The 22,930-nt window shown below is 40.8% G+C and overlaps 1 protein-coding gene across 4 annotated transcripts in view; it reads right to left on the reverse strand.

Moving 5' to 3' along the window:
• Positions 1-22,930, reverse strand: part of LOC121880046 (kinesin-like protein KIFC1) — a 141,763-nt gene that overhangs the window by 37,341 nt on the left and 81,492 nt on the right. For all 4 annotated transcript variants that reach the window (XM_042387045.1, XM_042387048.1, XM_042387049.1 and 1 more), the window contains one exon: positions 5,007-5,216. In XM_042387045.1, the coding sequence (XP_042242979.1) occupies positions 5,007-5,216 (210 nt within the window). The remainder of the gene's footprint in view (positions 1-5,006; positions 5,217-22,930) is intronic.

The following is a 22,930-nucleotide window of genomic DNA, read 5'->3' on the forward strand; positions in this document are numbered from 1 at the left end:
ACTTTTAGGCTTGCCAGTCATTTTAAAGTGAATTACAAAAAAAAATTTTGTCAGTACAACACAATCACTAACGTTGGGACTCGAAAATACGTAATTTGACAAAATTTTGGTATGACCGAGGCGGCCATACGTCCGGGTGGTTGGAGGTCGAGTATGTCGTACGTCGAGGAGTAGCTGTACTATTTCAAAACCTCGGATTAAAGATAAACCAGGTCAAATCAAATCTCATACCATGTCAAAAATTGGATTTGTTAGGTCTCCATTGGGATACCATTCAGCAGTCAGCCAGTCTACCAGAAGCAAAAGTAACAGATATGATAAACCAAATACAAGCCTTCTGTGTAAAGTAAGAGGTTTCTTGGCACGATTAAAAAAATAAAAAATAAAAAATAAATAAATATATAAATAAATAAATAAAAAAAAAAAAAAAAAATTACTGGGTCTGTTGAATATTGCCACCATAGCAGTTCCTTTGGGTACGATAAGGAAGAAGCAATTAACTCATCTGGGGTCAAAACTGTTTTACAGAAACAGACATATTGCTTCTTCTCTCCCTATTCAGACCAAGAATCATCTGTCATGGTGGACAAATTTGGATAATCAAATCGGTTCATATCACTGGGTTCCCCCCTCAAACAGACTTGGTCGTTTGTACGGACGCGTCTGAAATAGGATGGGGATACCATTCCTCAAAAGGTGAGTTCCGTCAAGGGAAGTGGAGCAACTCCCTTTGGGACAAACACACAAATACAAAAGAATTAGCAGTAGTCCTATTCTTTTTGTTGGCAAACACAAATTTCAAAAACATGATGATTCTGTTTGCCATGGACAAGAGAGCGGCAGTGTTTTGTCTCAATCATCAAGGCTCAACCAGATCTTGGCCTCTTCTAAAACTATTACATGAAAAAATAAAATAAAAAAATCAAAGTTTGTGTAACACAAACACTACCTCAAAGCAACTCGCATACCAGGAGTACAAAACAATTGGGCAGATGCGTTGTCCCGTCTCAGGCCAGTATCGACGGAAAAAGAATGGTCCCTAAAGATATCGAAGTTCAAGAGTCTAGTGAGGAGGTTTGGGACTCCACAAATAGATCTCTTTGCCTCACAAAACAATCACAAGATGCCAATTTATGCATCTTGGAACGATTGAATCTTTTAGGAAATGCTCTACTCATAGATTGGAACCATTGGAATTCAATTTATCTGTTCCCACCTGTGAAAATGATGCCCAAAGTGGTTCACAAACTCAGATCCTTCAAAGGTCAGGTCCTCATAATTGCACCATATTAGATCCTACAACCTTGGTGACTGTATCTGTTGGACTGGTGCCCACATACAGTGGGGTATGCTATAACGAATGGATTCTACTACGAATATTCCTATAACGAACGGTTTTACCTAGAAAATTGAGAATGCTATAACGAACGAAACTCCTACAACGATTTTTTTTTTTTTACTAATTTATTGTCTTTTTTATTACTAGTATTAATGATATTCTTTATTTCTGGGGTTTACATGCATATTTATGCACTTTTTTACAATTTTTACAATTTTATATTACAGTATTACCCCGCTTTACGCGGTTTCACTTTCCGCGATTTCTCATTTACGCGGTGCCTCGCCAGAACCGAACTTTCATTTTCCGCGGTGCATCTACTCATATACGCTGGAAGCAGCGCGGGCAGGATGCGCACAAGGTCACCCAGTCATCAAAACATTACCGAGTTCTTCACTCGCCACCCACCACAGCCGGCCTAAGTCAGTGATAGTGAGGAAATGGGCTTATATGGACTTTGAGGGATTTGACAAAGAGGCCCTGCAAGCCTATGTGGTGGATAGTGATACAATTGATACAGGTGAGGGCCAATAATCTGCCCTCTGCCTCGGAACCAACCCCCCATCCCTGTGTGCCCAGCCATCTTTTCTACTAATACAAGTGTTAAAAAAACTAATATTACAGTCGACCCTCGTTAAAATGGACTAATAGGGGGGGAAGGGTGTCCATTTTAGCCGATTGTCCGAATTAACCGATTTAGGGGTTAATATTGCATTATACAGCTATGTGTATATTCATTTGAGTGCCCCGTCATAGGAGTCCGTTTTCTCTCACTTCAGCACTCCTGAGTCGTCTGTTTTCTCTTAATCTTAGAGTGCACCAGAGACTGTTATATCTTAGTAGTGACACAGAATTTGATATTGCAACTGGGGTTGCAATTGTTGAGGCAACTTAGGTATGTCTGATTACAGTTGGAATATTCAAGATCCATTGTGAGTGATGTTTAAAGCTTCAACTGTCTTTATGGTTGGTAAAACCTGTCAAGTCTGTCAGTCTGAATGGCATGTGTGAGGCCTTGTGTTTGTACAACCACTAAATATATAAATATATAATGTTATGGTAATTATCAGAAACACATAGGCATAACGAGGTTTATTACAAAGTGATGAAAAGGATACTGTACAGTGGCTAGTCCACAAAACATGTAGCCATGTCACTTTATTTGAATGCCCCATCATAGGAGTCTGTTTTCTCTCACTTCAGCACTCCTGAGTCGTCCATTTTCTTTTAATCTTAGAGTGCACCAGGGACTTTGTTATTTCTTAGTAGTGACACAGAATTTGAAATTGCAACAACAATTGCAACTGGGACAATCCCAGAACCAGAAATTTGATATGGACAGTTCAGATTTCGTCCGATTTATCCGAAATCCGGATTAAAGGGGTCCGAATTAACGAGGGTTGACTGTATTGATATTTCTCTTAATTATTAATTGTGTGCGCATACCATCATAAAATTAAGATGTAATTTTTACTACAACGTAGGTATTGTGTCTGAAAAAGTGGAGTTTGGGGGGTCGGGCCAATCTCTATTGGAATTAATCCCATATGTTCTGTTGTTCACTTTACGCGGTTTTCACTTTCCGCGGTACCCCATGGGTTCAATTGGCCACGTAAATTGGGGTACTACTGTATATTTTTCAGTGTTAAGTGGTTGTATTTGGGGGCCTGGAACGGATTAATCCTATAACGAACAAGGTTCTAGAACCAATTAGATTCGTTATAGCATACCCCACTGTACACTATAATTGCAGCAAGGATGTCTTGACCAGGTGCTGCACCCTCAGTTCGAGATATCCTTGGCACTTCACGCTTGGAGTTTCTCAAAAGATGTTTAAATAGATTGTCGGGTACTTTCGATATAGTTAACCAAGTGATAGCAGGTCATAATCCCCAAACTTCTAAGCAATTTGATAAAGCTTGGAAATTTTTTCAACAATTTATCAGGTTAACGACTCCAATCACATGGTCGGAAACAGTGGTGTTAGAATTTTTAGATATTCTGATAAGGGTTAAAGGCCTTCAAGAATCGACAATTGCATCTTATAAATCAGCATTGGTTGACCCTCTGGCAAAGGGTTTTAAAATTACTTTGAACCAAAGAATTTATCAAATGCTCATATCGTCCTTTTTCATTCAGGGACCCCCTCGGCCTATATCCCACCTTGGTCTCTAGATAAAGTTACTAAATTTCTTATGGGGCCTAATTACAATATAAATCTGAACAAGGATAGATTGCTCCAGAAGGCAGCCTTCCTTCTAGCAATAAGAACAGGTATGAGAATCAGTGAGCTGATTTCAATTTCCAATAATCCATCATTATTGGTATCTTCTGAGGAAGATGTCACCCTTTTTCCTAAGGAGATCCTAAGAAAAAATAAAAGGGAGGATTTTCAAGCTTAACCTATCAGGATAAAACTGCTAATGGATGAGACAAGGGTTCCTCATATATTGTGCAAAGTTAGGAATCTTTACGAATGGTTAACCAGATTCCCTAATCGAGGCCCCTATGTATTCTCATCACAGGATGATGAGAAATTCTTTCCTAGTCAAATGACAAAATATTTATCTCAGTTCGTGAGTAAAGCAGACCCTGGCAAGAAATTTTTGGCACGACACCAGGAAATATGCAGGGTCTGTGGCCTTTCTGCGGTATATGAACCTCAGTCAGATCAAAGAAGTGGGCTTTTGGAAATCTTCAAAACCTTTCAAAACAGCTATCTTCATCTGTCTCTGGAAGCTGCTTCACATGTGGCAGTGCTGGGGTCCCCTCCCCCACCTAGTTAATCTTCACAACCAGGACCTCCTTCTTCCTCATCAGAATAAATTGAGTATCCTAACTGGGATACAGTATGTAAATTAACATTTTACCTTCCGGTAAATGTTCCTAATACATTGGAAAATATTCTAAAACAGTTTATAATTATAATCTGGACCTAAGCTAGCGGAGCCTTATACGCAATGTCACCTCCCTCTCCACCTCCTGCTCAGGTAATCAAAGCTAGACGTCGCATTCTGGATTGAACAAAAAGCCGTTTTTTCTAAAAACCAGTTTTTGTGATATAGTCCAGAATGTGACGTCGACATCCCACCCCTCGAGAGTTGACATTTGTTTACTACTCGCTCTAGGGCAAGAGATGGCGGTAGCAATGTGTGTGATGGAGGGTGGGGTAGGGGTTTTTGGGAATTGCAATTAAATGCCAGGTAGCGGCGTGTCCTCGTAATATTACGTATTAAGTAATTATTAGATGTTTTAATTGCGTGAATGTTGGCCTGGCGAGTTATTGCTAGGCATTAACATACCTAGGTATAAAGCTAGACGTTGCATTCTGGACTATATCACAAAAACTGTTAAAAAAAAAAGGCTTTTTTATAAGTCACAAAAATTCAACCTCTGAATGGGATTTTTGCTATTGCCTGGAGCTTGGTGATCCTCCATTATAGCTCAAGATACATCTTATTTATGAAATGATCAAAAATTTTAATGTATCTTTTGAAATTTATTGCTATTTACCTTATCATACCTTGGAAATTCCATGCAATCTCCACTGTATAAAGTTCTTGGTATCCTGGCAATCACCATGAAAATAAATCTACCTCATGACAAGTAAATCTACGATTAACATGGAAAATTAGAAATCACTCCTAGAAAACAAACTGTACCATACCTTTAGTTCTTGTACTTGATTATGAAGTTTCCTTCTTGCCATTTCTCCTTCCCGTAGTTTCTGTTCCAACTCCTCAATAGTCTCCTTCTGCTCAGATACCTGGGCTTCCAAGTCAGTTACTCTATTGTTGCGGTCATCTAAGAGCAGCCTAGTTGATGACAGTTGTGCCTCCAGTCCAGCATGAGCACTTGTCAGGTGTGACACTGTTGACTAGATTTATTGTTGGATTCATTATCACAGAGTATAAATCCAACAGGTAAATTAATATCTATACTGTTTTCTCTTGTGGTTAAATGAAGTGAAAAAAGAACTTTAAAGTACAGGCAACCCACGTGATACGGAAATCTGGGTCATGGAAATTCGCCCTTACAGAATTTTTGAAATTATGACCTAAAAATTTGCAATACGGACAAAAAACTCACCCTCACGGAATTTTGATAAATTTTAAAAATTTTCAAACATAAAAATCACAATATATGTATAACAAGGAAATTCACCAAAATCATAAAATTTATTTTGTTTGGATTCTTGGTGGTGCCTACAAGACGGTTGGAGGGCTGATCACCTTCCCAGCAGCCACCACAATACAGTGGGATATGCTATAACGAACGGATCCTACTACAAATATTCCTATAATGAACGGTTTTACTTATAAAATTGAGAATGCTATAACGAATGCAACTCCTACAACGAACGCGGATGAATACGGGACTATTTCGCCTGGCCCATGAATATTGTTGTACCGCGACCCACAACAAGAGCGTCAAGCGCCATCTTTGTCTCATTGTGTAGCCAGTGCACCACTGTTATTGTTGAAATTTTGTCTTTTGATGTGGAAATAGAGTTATTTGTATAAATGTTTTGTTATACTACAAATATTTTGTTATACAAGTGTACAATTGTAACAATGAATCGTCCAAAGCGAGTGAGAAAGCTCATAACTCTTGAAACTAAGAAAGAAATCATAAAGAAACGTGAGGATGGAACAGGCATTGCGAAACTTAGTGATGAGTATGGGATGGCTAAATCGACTATATGTACGATTTTAAAGAATAAAGAGGAGTTGAAAACTGTGCAAGTGGCTAAGGGAATCTCTAGACATAGCAAAGCAAGGTGTAATGTGATTGAGGAGACGGAAAATTTACTCTTAGTGTGGATAAAGGAGAAAGAAATGGCAGGTGATAGCATTAGTGAAGCTATAATTTGTGAGAAGGCCAGACAATTGTTTGAGGACCTTAAAGCCAAGACTCCCAGTGCAAGTGATAGTGATGTGCCAGTGTTTAGGGGTACCAAGGGGTGGTTTACTGGTTTCAGAAGGAGAAATAAATTACATAGTGTTGTGAGACATGGTGATGCTGCAAGTGCAGATAAGGAAACAGCTAAGGAACACCATGACATTTTTTTGAATGTGATTCAAGAGGGAGGCTCTGTTTCTCAGCAGGTATTCAACTGTGATGAAACTGGACTTTTTTGGTAAAAAAATGCCTCGCCATACATACATTACCAAGGAGGAAACTTCTGTCCCTGGCCATAAGCCAATGAAAGACAGGCTTACCCTCCTTCTTTGTGCTAATGCTTCTGGTGACTGCAAAATAAAGCCACTCCTTGTGTACTATGCAGAAAACCCGAGCTTTCAAAAACATTAGGAAGACCCGGATTGGTGTTATGTGGCGGTCAAACCCAAAGGCTTGGGTGACCAGGAATTTATTCTCTGAGTGGGTGATTGAGGTGTTTGGACCCAGTGTTCAGGAATACCTCAGGGAGAATAATCTTCCACTGAAAGCTTTGTTGGTGATGGACAATGCACCAGCTCACCCTCCTAATTTGATGGTTGAATTGCCAGAGGAGTTCAACTTCATCACTGTGCACTTCTTGCCACCCAACACAACACCTCTCATCCAGCCCATGGATCAACAGGTAATTTCTAACTTTAAGAAGCTGTTCACAAAGGCACTGTCTAGAAAATGTTTTGCGTCCACTTCTTCCAGTGATGTTAGCTTGAAGGAATTTTGGAAGTCACTTCAATATAGCCGACGCTGTGTTTTTAATTACCTCAGCCTGGAAAGAGGTTACTGTGAGGTGTCTTTGTGCTGCTTGGAGGCCATTGTGGCCTGAATGTGTCCTTCAAAGAGACTTTGAAGGCTTCGAAGAGTTAGAAGAAGAGGCTGTTGTTCATGAAATTGTGTCTCTGGGCAATTCCATGGGCCTGGAAGTGGATGATGATGATGTTGAGGAGTTGGTGGAAGAGCACAGTAAGGAACTGTCCACTGAGGAGCTGCTTGAGCTTCACAAAAAACAAAACGAGACACTGAAGCGGAGCTTAACTTCTGAGGAGTCACGGGAGGATGAGGACAAGGAGGAAAGCCACATCATTCGAGCCAAAGATCTAAAGGATGCGTTCTTTTGCTGGAGCAAACTGTCCAAACTTGCTGAGGATTATCATCCTGATGTTGGTTCTGTGCAAAAGGCCATCAGTGTGTTTAATGACAATGTTATGAACTACTTTTGGAAGGTCCAGAAATCAAGGTTGAAGCAGCCAACCCTGGATTCCTTCTTAACAAAGGTAAAAAAAGACCCTACAGACACAGTGCCTGTGAGACAGTCACCAAAGAGGGCTAGGAAGGATGACTCCTCTCCTTCCACCTCTTCTCCATAATTCTCTCCTCCTCCCTCCCCCTCTGCCTCCTGTCCTGCATGCTGAACAACACTAAGGTAAGATAAAGTACCGTATTTTTTACATTTTCCACAGAATTTTTTCAGTGTTAAGTGGTTGTATTTGGGGGCCTGGAACGGATTAATCCTATAACGAACAAGGTTCGAGAACCAATGAGATTCGTTATAGCATACCCCACTGTAATGGCGCTGCTCAGTTGGAATTCTTTCTCCAGCTTGTGTTCAGGACTGTATACCGTACTCGCCGGCGTATAAGATGCATTTTTTCCCATAAAAAATGTATCACAAATTACCCTGCGTCTAATGTGCCGGTATTAAGGATAGGAGGCCGAGCGCCGTAGGCAGGGGTGCCTAGCTAGGGAGTCTGGGACGAGCAGTAGCCCACTAAGCACAAAAATTTTTATTAATAATATTACTAATAATAAAATACTGAAAAACAAGCCTAATTACCACAAACTTATGGAAAATTTGTCGAAGACGTAAATAATGGCTAAACAGCAGAGGGGAGCTCACAACATCTCACTGAACCTCCTTCCCCAGCATCCGTAACCCACACCAGATTCATGTCTTACATTATTTAACGACTGTATTACCTTTAAGAAACATTTACTTATCAAAATGAAAAATGCCCCTAGAAAGATTAAAGAAATGTTAACAGAAAGTTCAGCCGCCAGTTAGCCATTTGCAATGAGCCGATGATGCCAAAACAATAGCAATGGTGCTACACCCTGGTGGCAGACCGCGGTAACACAAATCATCATAGCCAAAAATACGAGTTTCACATCCTGTCGGTAATTCTCTTAGCCAACAAATAAACAAGGTAGAGTTGGGTTATTCCCTTCATCCTCCAGTTGCACCTCACTCATCTAAACTAGGAGGAACACCATGAGTCACATTGTATCATCATAATAATACAAGGGAGACAACATTTTCTCCCAAACATAATCAATATGACTCGTAACTGTAATATTTAGCAAGATATTTCATTTAATATCTCTTATTGTTATACAAGTCACCAGTGTGACAATCATAAAGAACTAACTCACTATATCATACACCTCTCCCCTCTCTTATCCCTCAGCTCAATGAAATTTGCTTCTAATCCAACTAATTTCGGTTAATGAATTAGCTCCCATAAGGATTTTCAATTCCATTAACGAACAAAACTTTGATTAACGAAAGCATTACGAGAAACACGCTTTGTTGTGCGCATCAGGTGATCCGCTAGTCCGTCAATACAGTAATTGGTTCTATGTTTACATTCGTTTCCAGTGGAGTAAATATCAAGAAAGTTGGTCGCATTTTTTATATCAAAATTATTGGTCATTCTAATTTAGTTAACATATTGATAATATATACAGTACAGGGAACAGTTTTTGTGTGCCAATCAGCTGATCGAATCACTCATCAACACTTCTCGGTTTAACTTTGTTTACATTGTAGTGAACATCCAGTTTGTTGGTCTCTTGATATTTTTTTGCATTTTTACATTAAAATTATTGGTCATTCTAAAATTTAGTTCACATATTGATAATATACAGTGCAGAAATTATTATGAAACATTGAGGCATTAGAACCAATGCACTCTGTAAAGAATATGGCATGTCATCATCGACTGCCTCTACAATCAGCTGTTTGATATTTAAACAAAGCTGCCAGGAATATGACATACACACCTCAAAGTAAGTTAAAATATAGTATTCTACTGTTTTATTTTATTACTATACAGTATACTGTACAGTACAGTACTACAGTACAGTACTGTATTTTATTTAATGTTTTGTTAATTCTATTACTGGTATACAGTACACTGTATGTATTTTTTCTGTGAGTTGGAACTAATTACCCAATATCCCATTGAAAAAATAGATTCAGTTAACGAACGACTCCCGAGGAACCAATTGTGTTCGTTAATCGATGACCACTGTACTTCCGTACAGAATTTTGGTTAATTTATTACGATTTTCGAAAGAAAAATCATGATTATAAAACAAAAAATTTCTTCAAAATTATAAAATTTACTTCATGTGGATCTGGTGGTAGCCACACGACAGCTGGTGGGGCGGCTCACCTTTCCAGCTGTCAGCAGCCACCACAACAATGACCACTGCTCAGTTTCAATTCTTTCTCCAGTTTGTGTTCAGTTTTGTGTCTGTGTTACTGTGTACCCTTATTCAAGATGAGTGGAAATAAGACCATCAAGTTCAAGCGAAAGTAGTGGTGATAAAAAGAATCCATAAAGGAATTAAGTTGGATTATAAACTTGATGTTTTAAGGAGGCAACTCCCAGTAACTCTGATTGCACCACCTCCTACAGCACTCAACATCTTTTCTGGTAATTAAATTCAAGTACAGTGGTCCCTCGATTATCGAGCACAATTGGTTCCACAGAGTCAGTCGTTAACTGAAAATTTCGTTAAATGAATTTATTAATTCAATGGGATATTGGGTCCAGTCGACCCTTAACATACGCGGGTTTAGCATACACGGATTTGCAAATACGCGGATTGCCCCGCCGGAGGAATATTCTGTACATTGAAGTAATTGAAGTACATTCAAATCGCACGCGGTACCTCACACGGGACACCGCCCGCTCCCGCAACCTCACACACACATGCATAGCTCTCCCTCACTCAGTCAGTCTCGCTGTAACCACGCTTGTGTTGACATCAGCATTGTAGTTGCAAAAATATTACATTTCCGTGAATGTATTATGTCAAGCACAGTATGAATAGAATATCACTAATATAAGAGTATTTTAACCGAAAACTACTAAAAAAACGAGTAACATATCTTGAACATCGGAAGGTTAGGTAAAGTCTTTTGTTTTCATGTAGTTTATCCAAATTTACATTGAAATGCATTACGTTTCAGCAAAACTACTATTTATTTCTGAGAATATGGAAAATGTAATATTTTGCTGAAATGACGTACGTATTACAGTGGAAAGTGACGAAAGCAATGACTCGCTTTCTTTCGTTCAAAAGATGTTCCAGTAATCGCTTTTCGAATGGTTTTCAGTTAAAAAACTGTTGTATTACAATAATATTCTATCCTAATTCACTTGTGATGCAACAGTTTTTTTAACTGAAAACCATTCGTAAAGCGATTACAGAAACATCTTTTGAACGAAAGAAAGCGAAAGTCATTGTTTTCGTCACCACTTTATCCCACTTTCCACTGTAATACGTACGTCATTTCAGCAAAAATATTACATTTCCATGAATGTAGTATATCAAGCACAGTGTGAATAGAATATCATTGTAATATAACAGTATTTTAACCGAAAATTATTAAAAAAACGAGTAACATCTCTTGAACATTGGAAGGTTAGGTAAAGTCTTTTGTTTTTGTCATGTATTTTATCCTATTTTACATTGAAATACATCACGTTTCAGCAAAAGTACTATTTATTTCTGAGAATATATTCATTCAGGCACAGTTTAGGTAAAATATACATGTGCTGTAACATTTTTTTAATTGAAAACGATTCGAAAAACACGTACCCTCTAGCCCTGTTCAAGGAGAAGACTGGGAGGAGCTGTTTGGTGCTTAAGACAATGACAAGGAAAATGATTTTGATGGATTTTAATGAAAATATTCAGAAAGACCCAGGCACTGTCAAGGAAAGTGGCTGCTGAAGGCTTCCAGGACATGGCAGAGGACGAGATTAGGGAGCTAATTGAAGAGCACGACACTGAGCTGACCGAGGAGGATCTACAGAAGTTAGTAGACTCAGGCAAGGAAGAGGAAGCGAAAGGGAAAGAGGATGAGGAAGAGGAAGAGCACCAAGAAATAACGCTGGAGAAGTTGGGGGAGATGACCAGGAATATTGAGGCACTGAAAAACCTGGCCTATAGTATGGACCCCTCCATGGTGCGTGCCCTGAAATTCATGCGAGAGATGGATAACGTTTTTGCTCCATACAAAAACATCATGGAAGAAATGAAAGAAAGAGACGACAACTCCCCATCACCATGTTCTTTGATCATCGAAGGAGAGATTTAACACTATCAATCACTGGCAGCAGTGAGGAAGCAGCTAAATCCACCGTCGCCCCCACTTCACCACCCGTTATGGAATTGAGTGACGATGAGCCCGATGACCCCCGTCCTGTCGCCGAGGATAGTTACTGTACAGTAAAGTGAAATTTTTATCTCTTTTTATTAATAGCTTTTCTTGCCATGTTTATTGTTTGTAAAATGCACAGCACAGTACAGTTCAGTACTGTACATAGGAAGTGGAGGTGCAGTTATTCACAAAACATTTGTGTTTGTTGTCGGCAGTAGTGATGGTGAGGAGGTGGAGGAGGCGGAGGAGGGAGCGGAGGGAGCGAGTTGGGAGGAGTGGTGACCTTGGACGCGGGAGCAGGGACGAGTGGAGATGCCAGCCAGTACATTACGGGTGTATTAATTGTTTTTATAGCTATTTTTGCATTTTAATATTAATACTGTACATTACGTTTCAACAAAACTACCATTTATTTCTGAGAACATGGAAATGTAATATTTTTGCTTAAGTGGAAAGTGGGATAAAATTGTGACGAAAGCAATGACTTTCTCTTTCTTTCGTTCAAAAGATGTTACCGTAATCACTTTTCGAATGGTTTTCAGTTGTGGGATTATAAGGCTAATGATAGGGTAGAATATTATTGTAATACAGTACGAGTACAACAGCTTTTTAACTGAAAACCATTCGAAAAGCGATTACGGTAACATCTTTTGAATAACGAAAGAAAGCAAAAGTCATTGTTTTCGTCATGATTTCATCCCACTTTCCACTGTAATATGTACGTCATTCCAACAAAAATATTATATTTCCATATTTATTTCTGAGAATACGTATATTCATTCAGTCACAGTTAAGGTAAAATATACTTGTGATGTAATATTTTAATGAAAATACGGTATCGAAGTTTTCTTTTGTTTCAAATTTAATTAACAAAGATTGATGTTTCAAATGTAATGAACAAAAATTTATGTCCAGTATCTATAAATAAACTTTAATAAATGAATACTTTATGTTTTACATCATCCTGTACTACCATACCATGGAATTGGCTACTTTGGGCTTGCTATGATGACGCAAGAGATCTGCCCGGGCAACTGTACCGACACTCACAGCTGGTGGTGCGTTGGTGCATCGTTTCCATTGTTTACTGGTAGTTACTGGTAAATATTTTTCAACCTAACGAAACTATTACCCGTTTAGAGGTCGACCCCCAATTTTTTGCCAAATAATTTGGTCTTAAAAACTCGAACTACACACAGGTATATGCGGTAAATAAGGACATGGGGGGGGGGCAAAAAATACGCGGATTTTTAACATCCACGGGTATCTGTTACGTGACCCCCGCGTATGTTAATGGCCGACTGTAATTGGTTCCAACTCACAGAAAAAGTACATACAAAGTATTGTATACTGGTAATAGAATTAACAGAACATTAAATATAAACAAAATACAGTACAGTAAGTCCTCGCTTAACGTCAGCCCGCTTAACGTTGTTTCGGTATTACATTGCTAAGCTTTAGAGACAAAAATTCATTTAATGTCCCGGTGACTCGGTACAATGTTGTTTGAGTCGTCACGGAATACTTTTTATCTTTTTCGCAATATGCATTTAGTATGGTGTGTGCATGTAAATGAGTAAAAATAAATGAAGAAAGTTATGTCTATCTACCGCAAAATAAGTTGAAAAACATGTACAGTGCTAAAATTTTTATATCTTGTGCAAAATAAATGATGTCTATATTCATATTATTCGCTGCCTTGCAAGAATTCTGCTATCTTTAGTCTGTGCCATTTTATAAGATAAAAATTTTAAGCCTAAACCACCTAAAATCTTGCCGGAAGTGCAGAGTGGGAGGTGATGTATTATGACAGATGGCGCCAGCCGGCCAACCAAGGTTACCTAGCGGTATTTATTTATGTCATGCAGAGGAGTTTTAAGTTTTTCTCTTATAAATCTCAATGAATGTGACTTTATAGTAATGCATACAAGCACCTAACCAGGCATCACACAAGGAGTTTTGAATTCATGAATATGTAATGTATTTCATGGGGCAAAGGGATGCTCAGGAACATATCTCCCTTATTTTATCAATTTTTCATGGGGAAAATTGATCCGCTTAACGTTGTTTCGTATAATGTCGCGTTTTCAGGAACGTAACCCCGACGTTAAGCGAGGACTTACTGTACTGTACAGTATACTGTACAAGAATAAATAAAAAACAATAGAATACTGTATTTTAACTTACTTTGTATGTAGTATTCCCGGCAGCTTTGTTTACATAGCAAACAGCTGGTTGTAGAGGCAGTCGATGATGATATGCCATATTCTTTACAGAGTGCATTGATTCTAATGAGTTCTTAGTTTTTCTTAATAATTTATGCACTGTATCTTATCAATATGTTAACTAAATTTCAGAATGACCAATAATTTTAATGTAAAAATGAAAAATATTCAAGAGACCAACAAACTCGATGTTTACTCCACTATAAACAAAGTAAAACTGAGACTCGTTGGTAGGTGATTTGATCAGCTGATGGGTACATTAAAACTGTACCCTGTACTGTATATATTAGCAATATGTTAAGTAAATTTCAGAATGACCAATAATTTTAATATAAAAAAGGCAAACATATTCAAGAGCATAACTTTCTTGATACAGTGGTCCCTCGGTTAACGAACGCCTCGGTTAGCAAAATTTCGGTTTACGAATTACCTTCCATAAGAATCTTAATTTCGGTTAACGAATTCCTCTCAACATGTTTTCGCTTGCTCACCAGCTGGAATATTAGTCCGCCAATACAGTAATCGGTTCTAGGGCTTAAATTCATTCCCATTTGAGTAAATATCAAGAAGGTTGTACTATTCAATAATTTTACGTTTTATATTAAATTTTTTAGTCATTTTAACAATTATTGAACATAACTGAAGTACAGGAAACTAGTTTTTAGCGTGCCAAACAGCCACTTGACTCACCCAGCAGGCATCAGTTTGTGTCTCTGCTCAGTGGAGGTAACATCTTGCTTGAGACTCTCTTGAACATAAACTATTTTTACGTTTTTACAGTACAATTATTGGTCATTCTGAAATTGATTTTACATATTGACAATATATAGTGCAGTGAAGTGTTGATTTAAAGAAAATAATCTTGAATTACACCTACTGTAGTGAACTTAAAATTTTATGGGTGAAATGACAGTATGAAGCATGGGGTGATTTCTCTTCCACCCCCACTTCCTTCTCTTCTCCCTTTTCCTCCACCCCCACTTCTAATTCCCATCATCGTCATCATCAACCAGGAGCCTTCTACATACACCCTCAAAGTAAGTGTACTTTACTGCATTTATTTTTATTTTGTATGTAATTTTCGGTGAGCTGGAACCAATTACCCAAAATCCCATTGAAAAGATGGTTTCGGTTAACAAAGGACCTTCTGGAACGAATTGTGTTAGTTAACCAAGGGACCACTGTATTTCCTCCACTGGAAACAAATGTAAACATAGAACTGATTACTGTATTGGCGGACTAGCCAATCAGCTGATGCACGAACCAAAGAGTGTTTCTCGTAAGGCTGTTGTTAATAAAAGTTGCACTCGTTAATAGAACTGAAAATCCTTATGGGAAGCTAATTCGTTAACCGAAATCATGTAAATTGAACGGCTCGTTAAAGGAGGGACTACTGTATGTGCTTTTACAGTATTGTCATGTTACATTATGAATGAACCACTGTATGTGCATTTACAGTATTGTCATGTTACATTATGAATGAACCACTGATTGTGTCTATTTTCATTCATATATGTGCTTGCGTTACGTTTTTGAGTCGCAATAACCTTCCCATAAGAACACATCTCAACTTATATAATGGGAGTCAATGAGAAAAATGGTTTTGTGATACGGAAAGATTTTCAGGAACGGATACTAGCCTTTGTTACACAAGGAAGAAGTGTGCCTAGCACTGCAACTGTCTACCCATTCACAGCTGAGTAGACTACCCTTAGAACAAGAGATGTGTACTGTATAGGTACCGTAAATTGCAGCATATAAGTCAACCCGGCATATACGTCAACCTCAAGAATCTTAGTTAAAAATTCAGGTTTAGTTCTATACTTGTCATATGGGTCGACCCCCCAAGGCCCAAACATAGGCGAAAGTGTGTTATACGGCCACGCCACTTTCATCAAGACACTTACCGTAATACTTTTCAATATTTGATATACACTGTACAGTATATATATTCAGTCGGGTCTTCATTTACGCGGTCAATTTAACCCTCGGAGTACCGCGTAAACGAAATAACAGAACATATGGGATTAATTGAAATAGAGACTGGGCCGACCCCCAAACTCCACTTTTTCCGACACAATACGTACCTTGTAGTCAAAATAACATCTTAATTTTATGATGGTATGCACACACAATTAATAATTAAAGAGAAATATAAATAAAAGTAGGCTCTTTAACACTTACATTAGTAGAAAAGATGGCTGGGCACACGGGGATGGGGGGTTGGTTCCGAGGCAGAGAGCAGATTATTGGCCCTCACCTGTATCACTTGTATCAATTGTATCACTATCCACCACAGAGGCTTGCAGGGCTTCTTTGTCAAACCCCTCAAAGTCCATATCCTCACTATCACTGACTTGGGCTGACTGTGGTGCGTGGCGAGTGAAGAACTCGGTAATGTTTTGATGACTGGTGACTGGGCGACCTTGTGCGCACCCTGCCCGTGCCGCTTCCCGCGTAAATGACCAAATTTGCCGGGTAAATGAAGCATTTCAATTCCGGCAAGGCACCGCATAAATGACAAAACGCGTAAACCAAAACTGCGTAAATCCAGACTCAACTGTACAGTACAGTATTATATAGTTCATACAAAAAGGGAAGTGGGCAACAGGATCTACATAGGACAGCAAGCAACAGCTAAAAATCTTCAGTAAGTTATCTTCGTAAGAATTCTGGTAAACACCAAGCCAAACTCAGCACCTCCAATAAAATAGTAATTGTTTACACGGCATACCAGTATAACACCTTGATAGTACAATCTATAAATGGTATGATGAAGGCAAAACATTATGGTACACCTGGCTTACGATCCGCCATTTGCATCAGCTCTTGTAAACAAACTGCCAGTGGCGCCACCAACACCAAGCGGCCAGTTGCGAAACTATGGGTCGGTTACACTGTCAGCAGCACAGCTTAGACTTAAACTGTCATCCGCTGCAGCACTGTTGTTTGAAGAGCTTGCAAACGCAACAACTTTCAGCTCGAAACTTGTGTCATATTTCATCCTTTTTGCTGGGGGAGCCATGGGGATAAGATATTTTCAACTGTAGTCAGGTTGGTGTGTGGGTAATGAGTGGAAGCCAGCAAGAGCATAAAGCCACAATGGTTTAGTAAATTACCATGTAGGCTTGTTCAGTGTATCCCCCAAACACATTTATGGATTGACAATGTGTGGAGTAGGCGGCCTGGTGGATTACACAAGGAAAGGAGCTTGTTGGTTTGGGACATGTTCAGAGCCTATTTAACAGATAAAGTCAAGAAGCATCTACAACAAAACAACATTGTAACTGCAGTAATACCAAGGGGGTTAATGTCTGTGCTTCAACCACTTGATGTAAGCCTAAATAAGCCATTTAAGGACAATATTCGTTCTGAGTGTATGATATATATGGACACAAAGTAGTACCTTCAGCTGTATATTATTATATTACTCTTATTAATTATGTATAGTAAAGTATTACAGAACATGTATTAATTCTATGTAATATTCCGTTTATTGTGCACCATGTTATGTATATAAATTATCACATTTATACTTTATGTATTTAGCTTGTGAATGCTGGCATCTGTACAGGCCAGCGCGTAGTAATACATAGATAGATGTAAAGAGAAAAGACAGAGTCCTCGTGGCGTGACCGCGAGGTTCTGCGTCCTACTGTATATATATATATATACATCTCCCGTACAAGAATAGAACCTACTTTTAAAGACAACAAGTGTTTGTGTATACCCTCAGTAGTATAGAACATTCTTTGGGTATCTGACAATACGCTAGATGGCGCAGTGATTATTTCTCAGTGAGATGCAGTGGACCAAGCCTTCCCCCGGACTCTGTTAATGGCGTCTCGCCTTCAGCTTCATGGTTTACAGCAAGACTACTACAAGCCTCGAGACTTACAGTGTTGTGAAGTGCTATGCTGTGTACAGTGCTGTGCTGTGAAGTGAAGTGCTGTGCTGTGTATTTTAATCATAATTGTCTGTGCAAGTTGCGGTCAGATGACTAAGGGAGCGGCCCGACAGTACGTGCTCTCCCGTCTCTGGTCTGAGGGTGACTGAGCCAGCGCTCGATGCTGCCAACCCGCTCCTACGTCTGGCAGCGCGCCAAGTCTCTCCCCTCCCGCCAGACACACACACGCATTCACCTTATACAGTATTTTCTTGTGACTTTCTTCAGAATTCTGTGCATAGATTACGAGGGGCTGACCCGGTCTTTTGCACAGATAGAGTACAGAAGATGTTGGCATGTCTCACAGGGATCAAAATGATACCCTGGACGATGGGGTTACGAGTTTTAGTGTGGGAGACCTGTCCCCACCCACGCTCCCCACAGTGACAATGCCCAGTCACCCACAGAATCTCCTCGCTCGTCGCGAGCCAGCTCTCCTGCGATGCATGCGTCCACAGATCTCCTTCAACTGATAAAGTGGATGGAAACTTCTCGACGCCAGGATGATATTGCAAGGAGAGAAGAGGAAGAAATTAGGTACAAAGAGTCTGAAAGACGACGCCACAAAGAGGAACAAACACGCAGAGAACTCGAAGAGATACGTAGACGTGAGGATGACCTTAGAAGAAAGGAGTCTTGATTTCTCTGTTAGCCTCCCCACAACGTTCTACCGTACAAGATTCGTCTGCTACTACTAATGTTGATGCGACTAGAGGTACTGGTACCTCATTTCCCAGAGTCGGAACAACACCTCAAAAGGCTGCAGTACAGACGCCTCCCTCTCTGATGTCTGACGCTTCTTATCAGATGTTTCAGGAATGGCGTCGACGTTGGCAGGACTATGCAACAATGGTTGACTTGTCAAGTTTATCACAGCCGAAACAAATGATACAGCTTCGTATGTGCTTGTCCTTAGACACAACGTACTCTCGAGCACACACTTCAAGTGCCTCCTACGACAACTCTGACGGTAGAGGCCGTGCTCGACAAGTTGCAGGAACACGTCAAGGGACAGCACAACGAAGCACTCAGGAGAAGAGAACTCCTCCAATGTAAACAGCTTGATGGAGAATCTTTTGACGCATTTTTTGTAAGGCTCAAAAGGTGTTCAGAGGAAGTTGATGTTTGTCCCGGACATTCTCAAGTCTGTGAAGAGACACAACTTAAGACAATTATCTTGACGGGTGTCCGAGATGAAGAGCTAGTTCAGCGTCTCATTTCCCTCGACCCCACTTCCTCCCTTCAAGATGTTGTTACGAAATGTCGAGCGTACGAGGCCGCCAGGTGTGCGACTTCAGCTTTACGCTAACAGCCTGACCAGGTGAGGGCAGTGTCTTCCTACAGAAAGGGTAAGAAGCAGCAAAGTAACCCCACCCCTCACCCTCCAGCTACACCTTCAGCAGCAGTTTTGTGTAACAGCTGTGCGAGACAGCATAATGCCTCCCAGTGCCCAGCTGCTCAAAGCGTGTGCAGAAGTTGCGACCGCCAGGGTCACTGGGCTTACACAGTCAAGTGCCCTGCTAGCAAAGTTCAGTGCAGACTTTGTGGTCGTGTGGGCCATTATGACAAATGTTGTCGTAAGAAGACACATAAAGGACGCCACCTAGGATCCAAGAAGTCATCCTCAGGTAGTGCTGGCGCGCCCCCTCCTTCTGGCAAGCATCAAGACGCTGTGTCCAGTCGTTCCTGCCGTCGTGTAAATAGTTCCACAGACACGACGCCCCAGCACATCAATGTCGTCATTTCTTACGGTAACTCGTCATCCAGTCTTCAGATGCTACCTGACACCGGTGCTGACGTCTCAGTAATTGGTCCACAACATTTAGCAAGTTTGGGAATACCCCGGAGCAACCTACAGCCCCCTCCTCAGACAACGAAACTGACAGCTGATGGTTCCAAGATGGCTCCAGCTTTGGGATCTTTCTGGGCTACCCTTACCTTTGGTAAGCAGTCTTGCTCAGCCCGGATTGATGTTCATAATGGTATCCCGACTCCGCTTTTATCATATGGCCATTGTCAAGAGTTGGCCATTATTTCCAAGGAATTCCCTAAACCTATTTTAAAGGCCACCCCAGAGGACGAGATGTTGTGTTCTACAGCTGCTGCATCCCTCAAGTCAGTGGTTTCATTGAAGGCCGTCTTCACATCAGAAGAGTCTACAGCACCGAATGCAGACAAGACCCTTGAAGATCTCCGCACCGCAGCCCGGGCCGACCCTTCCTACATCCGGCTCGTCGACTGTGTGTCTCAAGGATTTCCATCTAACCGATACGACCTTCATGAATTGCTACTCCCGTACTGGAAAATACGCGAGGATCTCTATTGTGACGAAGACCTCGTCTTGTATGGCCCACGAGTAGTCATTCCTGCTGCCCTACGCCGCCGTACCTTGGCCCGCCTTCACGACAGCCATCGAGGAGTGGAGGCCACCAAGCGACGGGCGAAGCAGACTGTATTTTGGCCTGGAATCGACGCGGACATTGCAAGTACCGTCCGTGCCTGTGAACCGTGCCAGATTCTGCAACCTAGCCAGCAACAGGAACCTTTAATGTGCGACGACAACCCTTCAAGACCCTTCGAGTCTGTGTCGGCCGATTTCTTTGCAGTAGCAGGGAAGTCCTTCCTCGTCATTGCCGACCGACTGTCTGGATGGCCTGTTGTCGTCCCCTGTGGTAGTGATACAACGGCTACTGCTACCATCCGGAGCTTCAGGCATTACTTCAGAGAAGTTGGTGTTCCCCTCCGCCTCAGGACTGATGGAGGACCCCAGTTCACCAGCCACGAGTTCCGGGACTTCATGGACCGTTGGGGAGTCCGTCATGTCGTGACCTCGCCCCACTACCCCCAGGCGAATGGACACGCTGAAGCCGCAGTCAAGACTGTGAAACACCTGATCCTTAAGGTGTCACCCTCAGGAAATATCGACTGCGAGGACTTCGATCGAGGTTTGTTGGAGTTACGCAACACCCCGAACTTCACCGGACGCTCCCCAGCCCAGGTTCTATACGGACATCATCTCAGGTCTTGTGTTCCTGCCCACCCAAAGTCTTTTTCTCAAGAGTGGCAGGCCAAGACTGAGGAATGTGACCGCCGTGCAGCAGAACGAGCCGCAGATGTCGCTGCTCGGTATGACTGTCATGCCCGCCCCCTTCCCAGGTTGAGTATCGGCCAGCAGATCAGGATTCAAGATCCGGTATCTCACCGCTGGGACAGGGTTGGGGTTGTTATGGGTATTGGCCGGTCCAGGGACTACCAAGTGCGTCTTCCTAGTGGTAGAGTATGGTGGAGGAACCGTCGTTTCCTCCGACCTGTGGAGCTGCCTAGTGTTGACCCTTCCCCAGTTGAGTCCCCTAATGTTGATGTCTCTAAAGTAAATCCATCCCCACCTTGTGTTTCTGCCCCAGTACTCCGCAGGTCCGAGCGACTCAGAAACAAAAGGTCCACTCAAGATGAAACTATGAGCGTATAGGGGGGAGGGAGGTGTATGATATATATGGACACGAAGTAGTACCTTCAGCTGTATATTATTATATTACTCTTATTAATTATGTATAGTAAAGTATTACAGAACATGTATTAATTCTATGTAATATTCCATTTATTGTGCACCATGTTATGTATATAAATTATCACATTTATACTTTATGTATTTAGCTTGTGAATGCTGGCATCTGTACAGGCCAGCGCGTAGTAATACATAGATAGATGTAAAGAGAAAAGACAGAGTCCTCGTGGCGTGACCGCGAGGTTCTGCGTCCTACTGTATATATATATATCTCCCGTAAGAGAATAGAACCTACTTTTAAAGACAACAAGTGTTTGTGTATACCCTCAGTAGTATAGAACATTCTTTGGGTATCTGACAATACGCTAGACTGAGTGGAATAAATGGATGGTTGAGGGAGAAAAGTCATCCATGAAGGGGGGTAATATGCATGCTCCACCACTGGATGTGTTGTGCGAATTTGAAATAAAGTCTTGGGAAGCTGTTCGTGTAGAAACTGTCGTAAAATCGCTCAAAAAATGTGGGATTTCAAATGCAATGGATGGGGAAGATGATTTGTTGTGGCGAGACAGTGACGAGGAGGAGGATGGCAGCAAATATAATGAAGACGAAGTCGGAAGTTCCAGTGATTCGGACCCATATGCAGACCTCTTTATGTTAGACGATGAACAGCCTGCAGACTTTGAAGGATTTTAAAATGTGATCATACATGCTTTTATTGTCAATAAAATATAACTTTGATGTAAAATTAATGTTGAAGCTAAAGTTATAACTTTTTATCTTGAAAGTTAAGGTTTTAATTACGGTGTCATTGTGTGTACAGTTGACCCTCGTTAAAACGGACTAATAGGGGGGAAGGGTGTCCGTTTTAGCCGATTGTCCAAATTAACCGATTTAGGGGTTAATATTGCATTATACAGCTATGTGTATGTTCAATTGAGTGCCCCGTCATAGGAGTCCGTTTTCTCTCACTTCAGCACTCCTGAGTCGTTTGTTTTCTCTTAATCTTAGAGTGCACCAGAGACTGTTACATCTTAGTAGTGACACAGAATTTGATATTGCAACTGGGGTTGCAATTGTTGAGGCAACTGAGGTATGTCTGATTACAGTTGGAATATTCAAGATCCATTGTGAGTGATGTTTAAAGCTTCAACTGTCTTTATGGTTGGTAAAACTTGTCAGGTCTGTCAGTCTGAATGGCATGTGTGAGGCCTTGTGTTTGTGCAACCGCTAAATATATAAATATATAATGTTATGGTAATTATCAGAAACACATAGGCATAACGAGGTTTATTACAAAGTGATGAAAAGGATACTGTACAGTGGCTAGTCCACAAAACATGTAGCCATGTCTCTTTATTTGAATGCCCTGTCATAGGAGTCTGTTTTCTCTCACTTCAGCACTCCTGAGTCGTCCATTTTCTCTTAATCTTAGAGTGCACCAGGGACTTTGTTATATCTTAGTAGTGACACAGAATTTGAAATTGCAACCCCAATTGCAACT

This window comes from Homarus americanus, unplaced genomic scaffold, assembly GCF_018991925.1.
Source record: "Homarus americanus isolate GMGI-L3 unplaced genomic scaffold, GMGI_Hamer_2.0 scaffold30108, whole genome shotgun sequence".
NCBI lineage: Eukaryota > Metazoa > Arthropoda > Malacostraca > Decapoda > Nephropidae > Homarus > Homarus americanus.